We start from the raw sequence: 3,873 nt of genomic DNA, 5'->3' as shown, positions 1-3,873 counted from the left end.
TTTAAACCATCGACTTAGAATATTAGGCATATCTAATTGAGTTTATTAAATTACGATTATGTAAAATAAACAAGCAGTACTATGTTGTATCACGGGTTATATTCTGATTTTAACAATTTAAATTGGTAAACCTAAATTTTTTAACCGGTAAACCTAAATAATATAATAGATATAAGGATATACATTTAAAATTTACAAAACATTAGTCATATATATATATATTTAACCTACTAAAAATTATATATTTTTATTTTATTTTTAAAAATATAGTCTCGTGGTGTACCGCGGGTTAAAATCTTGTGTTCGTTATTGTTAAATGCAGCGTGGTTGTTTTCGAAGGACGTCTCCACTTAAAGTTTTTTTATGAATGAATAATGAGTTAAACTCTATGCATGTCCTCAATTCACCATTAAGTCACTACATTTGATTCAGTTTACGAGTAACCACGTTTTGTTGCGGTTGGTGCATTGGATTTTTTATTCTCTTTATCAACTTCTATCTTCTGTTCTACCACTCATGTCAGCTAACCTCTTCCTTCTTTAGGCCATTTTTATCGCCGAAACAGTTGACCTGTTCTTGGGCTTTTTAAAATTAGAAAATACTTCTTCCGTTTCATAATATAAGATGTTTTAGAGGTTTTTCTTTGTTTCATAATATAAGATGTTTTCAACTTTTTAGATTACTTTTAGAATACTTTTATATTTTCTTGTTATTTATTTTATGCAGTCTGTTTATGATTGGTTGAACTTTTTTTAAAGTGGTTATTTCTTAATTTGTGTGCTTTCACTCAAAACATCTTATATTTTGAAACGGAGGGAGTATTAAACAGTGGGCTTAGATCAGAAAAACTGATCTTATTTGAGAACTGTTTTTATGTTGTTCTTGTGCTACGTGTGCTATTTTCATTGACGTTTTTTTTGTTCGGTGGAGAGATTTCTCTCGTTTCGTCTTTCTTCGGTATTGTCGACCTAAATTTTTTTTTGTTCTCTCCCAACGGCGAATCGGCGATTTCATTTTCTTCCCGTCGATATTGTGCCGATCTCATCTCCGTTGTCTCCTCGTCTAAGCCCAGTGTCTCCTCTGTCTCCTCGGCGATCTCTTCGTCTACTCTGTCTTCGTCGTATCGCCAAGCTCCTCGTCTCCACTGTCTCCGGTATCTTGCGAAGCTCCTCAGCTCCTCTGCAAGAGATCTCCTCGTCTCCTCTGTCTCGGCTGGCTCGCAAATCTCATTTCCGGCGAACAAAGGCAAAGGTAATCTCATCTCCTTGGTTTCATCGATGTTTCATCGATTTGGGTTATTCAAATCTTTGAATTAGGTTTTGAGTGTCATGTGTTGTTCGCCGAATAATTATACCAACTGTCTTTGAGGCTGCATATGATATGTTGCTGATGCAGAGCCTTAACCAACGCCGAGCAGGAAAAGTTGTGAGCAACAACATACGCTACGCTGATGTTAAATCTACTAGTAACCCTCTGGGAACAACAGGTACCACCGTGTCTCAGTGGATTAAGAATCCTCCTGTCTCTGTTGATTTGCCATCCACTAGTGATCTGGGTATACAAGCTGGAGTCTATGGAGCTATGATGGTTTTGACTTACGTTAACGGTAGTTCCTTGGAGTCTTCTGGGATGCCTTATGCTGGTGCTGATGTTCATGGACTGATACTGGCCAGTAGCTTTGGAGCTTCTTTATACTTCATGACCAAAAAGAAGGTCAAGCTAGGTAATGATTGATAACTTCCATTCCTTCTTCTTCTGAGCCGGCCTCACCATAAGCGAGAGAGCACCTCTGATGTTGTTGTTATCTGTGTTGGTGGTACAGGAAAAGCAGCTGCGTTAACAGCAGAAGGATTAGTGGCTGGTGCAGTGGTGGGATCAGCCGTGGAGACCTGGCTCCACGTTGATGTGGTCCCGTTCCTTGGTCTCCATTCCCCAGCTGCAGTGGTGAGTGAATTCATAGTCTTCTCTCAGTTCTTGGTCTCTCTATGCTTAAGGTAGAACTTTGTACATTGGGCTTCTGCAAAATTGGCTCAACCTTGTCACGCTGGTATATGTACTCTGTTTATATTCATTTTGTACAGAACACTCAAAAGTAAACAACTCCTAGACATCAATCACTCTTCATGCTCATATTCGATTCCTTGGCATGATGCAAGGCCCTCTGACTCAGCTCTTGGAGGTGGCAGCAGACCCCTTCGTCAATCTACTTCAGATCAGAGCATCTCATCTCTCGCTTCTTTGCTGCTTCTAGTAGCACAGTTTTCACCAGCCGCTTTGCAATTCCCTGAATTCCATTTAACATCCAAGTTGTGTATATAATACATTCTCTTCATATGTCCTCTTACTCTCTCTCTCTCACTCTACAAATGGTAGTAATTGTATATTTCCTTGCGTCTTCTCTCTCTCTAGACATCCAGACAAGACCAAACCCACAAAAACCAACTGCGGAGTAAAGCGATTGGGCTACACAATTGTCATCTGCCTTGTGCGTTTTAAATAGAGAGATGATAAAATTAAGGTTGTTTTCCATCAAATAAATAAAAACAGCAGCATTGTATGTATCACTTGAGCATCATCAAGTTTTTGAATTTTTGCACCATATGTGGTATCATTACGGTTTATGATAAGAAAACGTGGTGAGCTGATTGGCGTTGGAAACTACATAATTATTCGGCAAAGTACATCAGCTCAGCAAGGTAACATACGACACTCAAAACCTAATTCAAAGTTTTGAATTAGGCCATACAATGATCCGTGATAGACAAGCACATCACAATTTAAAGGAGGATTTGATTGAGCATATATGAAATAAATTTGGATCTTAAACTATGTATTAATTAAATTTAATGTTTGTGTGTTTTAATTAATTAAGTAATATGTTTGTTTGGTTTTAAAAAAAAATTATTTACAATGTTTTGTTGTTTCATAAAAATTTGGTATTGTATTATGAATTTTAGTAAAAGTTTTATAAGTTTAAAATTTAAATGTTCTTTTATAATTTTTATAATTTATATGTTTATAAGTTTAAGAATATGATTAAGAATATTATATAATTGTAATAAGTTTAATTTTAATATTATATACCAAATTTATTAGATTTTATAATTGTTATATGTTTAAGAATATTATATTATTAAATCTTAAGATCTTATACATGTTCTCTCAATACATAACTTTTTAGCAAAAGATCTTAACTACTGATCTTAGATTATTTTCCTAATATATTTAATCTAAAATCACCAAAAACAGTTTTGCCTATAAAGATGCTCTTATTTATACCACAAAATGTTCTATAATTAACTCACACACCAAAGGGATGACTCCTTTCTCACGTGCCAACTCATCATCAGATAATAATTAGTCTCCCACACGTGTGATCCCCCATACAAGGTACCAATCCTCTGTTTCTTTGTCCCAACATAGACCAGGTGCACCCTATCAATACTCCCGCCCTCGAAATGAAGCTTGTCCCCTCAAGCTTAATTGATGGAAATTGTTATAGGTTCAACAAGCATGAAAGTTCACCAAGCATCTCCAACGTGTACGCTCCTTAAGTCAATCCCATCTATGCCCATATAGAAAAGAACCTGTGATGAAAGTCACACTAGGTAGTTAAAAACCAGAAACTGCAGCTCCCTTTTTATCTCGTTGTACGTGAACGTTTGGGACACTGGCACAGAACTTGGTTGCCTCTTGTCATAGACTGTCCCAACACCAATTGAATAAAAAATACAGAAATTGCAGGTCTACTGTCTTGTCCAAAAGGGCAGCTTTCTCAAGTGATTCATGGGATACAAGTAGTCTTCTTTGAAATGAAAGCCCTTGATCATGATTGGAACCTGCTCGGTAGTTCTGTAGCAAGTTTTTTTGGAT

At 36.4% G+C, this 3,873-nt stretch overlaps 1 protein-coding gene across 1 annotated transcript; it reads left to right on the top strand.

The window, feature by feature from the left end:
- Window positions 1–737: 737 nt before the first annotated feature.
- On the top strand, window positions 738–2,599 carry LOC104723957 (uncharacterized; the record flags this gene model as incomplete). The annotated part of the gene is made up of 4 exons (XM_019230458.2): window positions 738–1,251; window positions 1,418–1,723; window positions 1,823–1,994; window positions 2,082–2,599. Coding segments are annotated over 4 exons (1,230 nt in total), but the record flags the coding sequence as incomplete, so codon positions are not given.
- Window positions 2,600–3,873: the final 1,274 nt, after the last annotated feature.

This window comes from Camelina sativa, chromosome 2 (assembly GCF_030686135.1).
Source record: "Camelina sativa cultivar CO46 ecotype springtype chromosome 2, ASM3068613v1".
In the NCBI taxonomy this organism is placed as follows: domain Eukaryota; kingdom Viridiplantae; phylum Streptophyta; class Magnoliopsida; order Brassicales; family Brassicaceae; genus Camelina; species Camelina sativa.
This window is presented reverse-complemented; position numbering and strand designations above follow the sequence as displayed.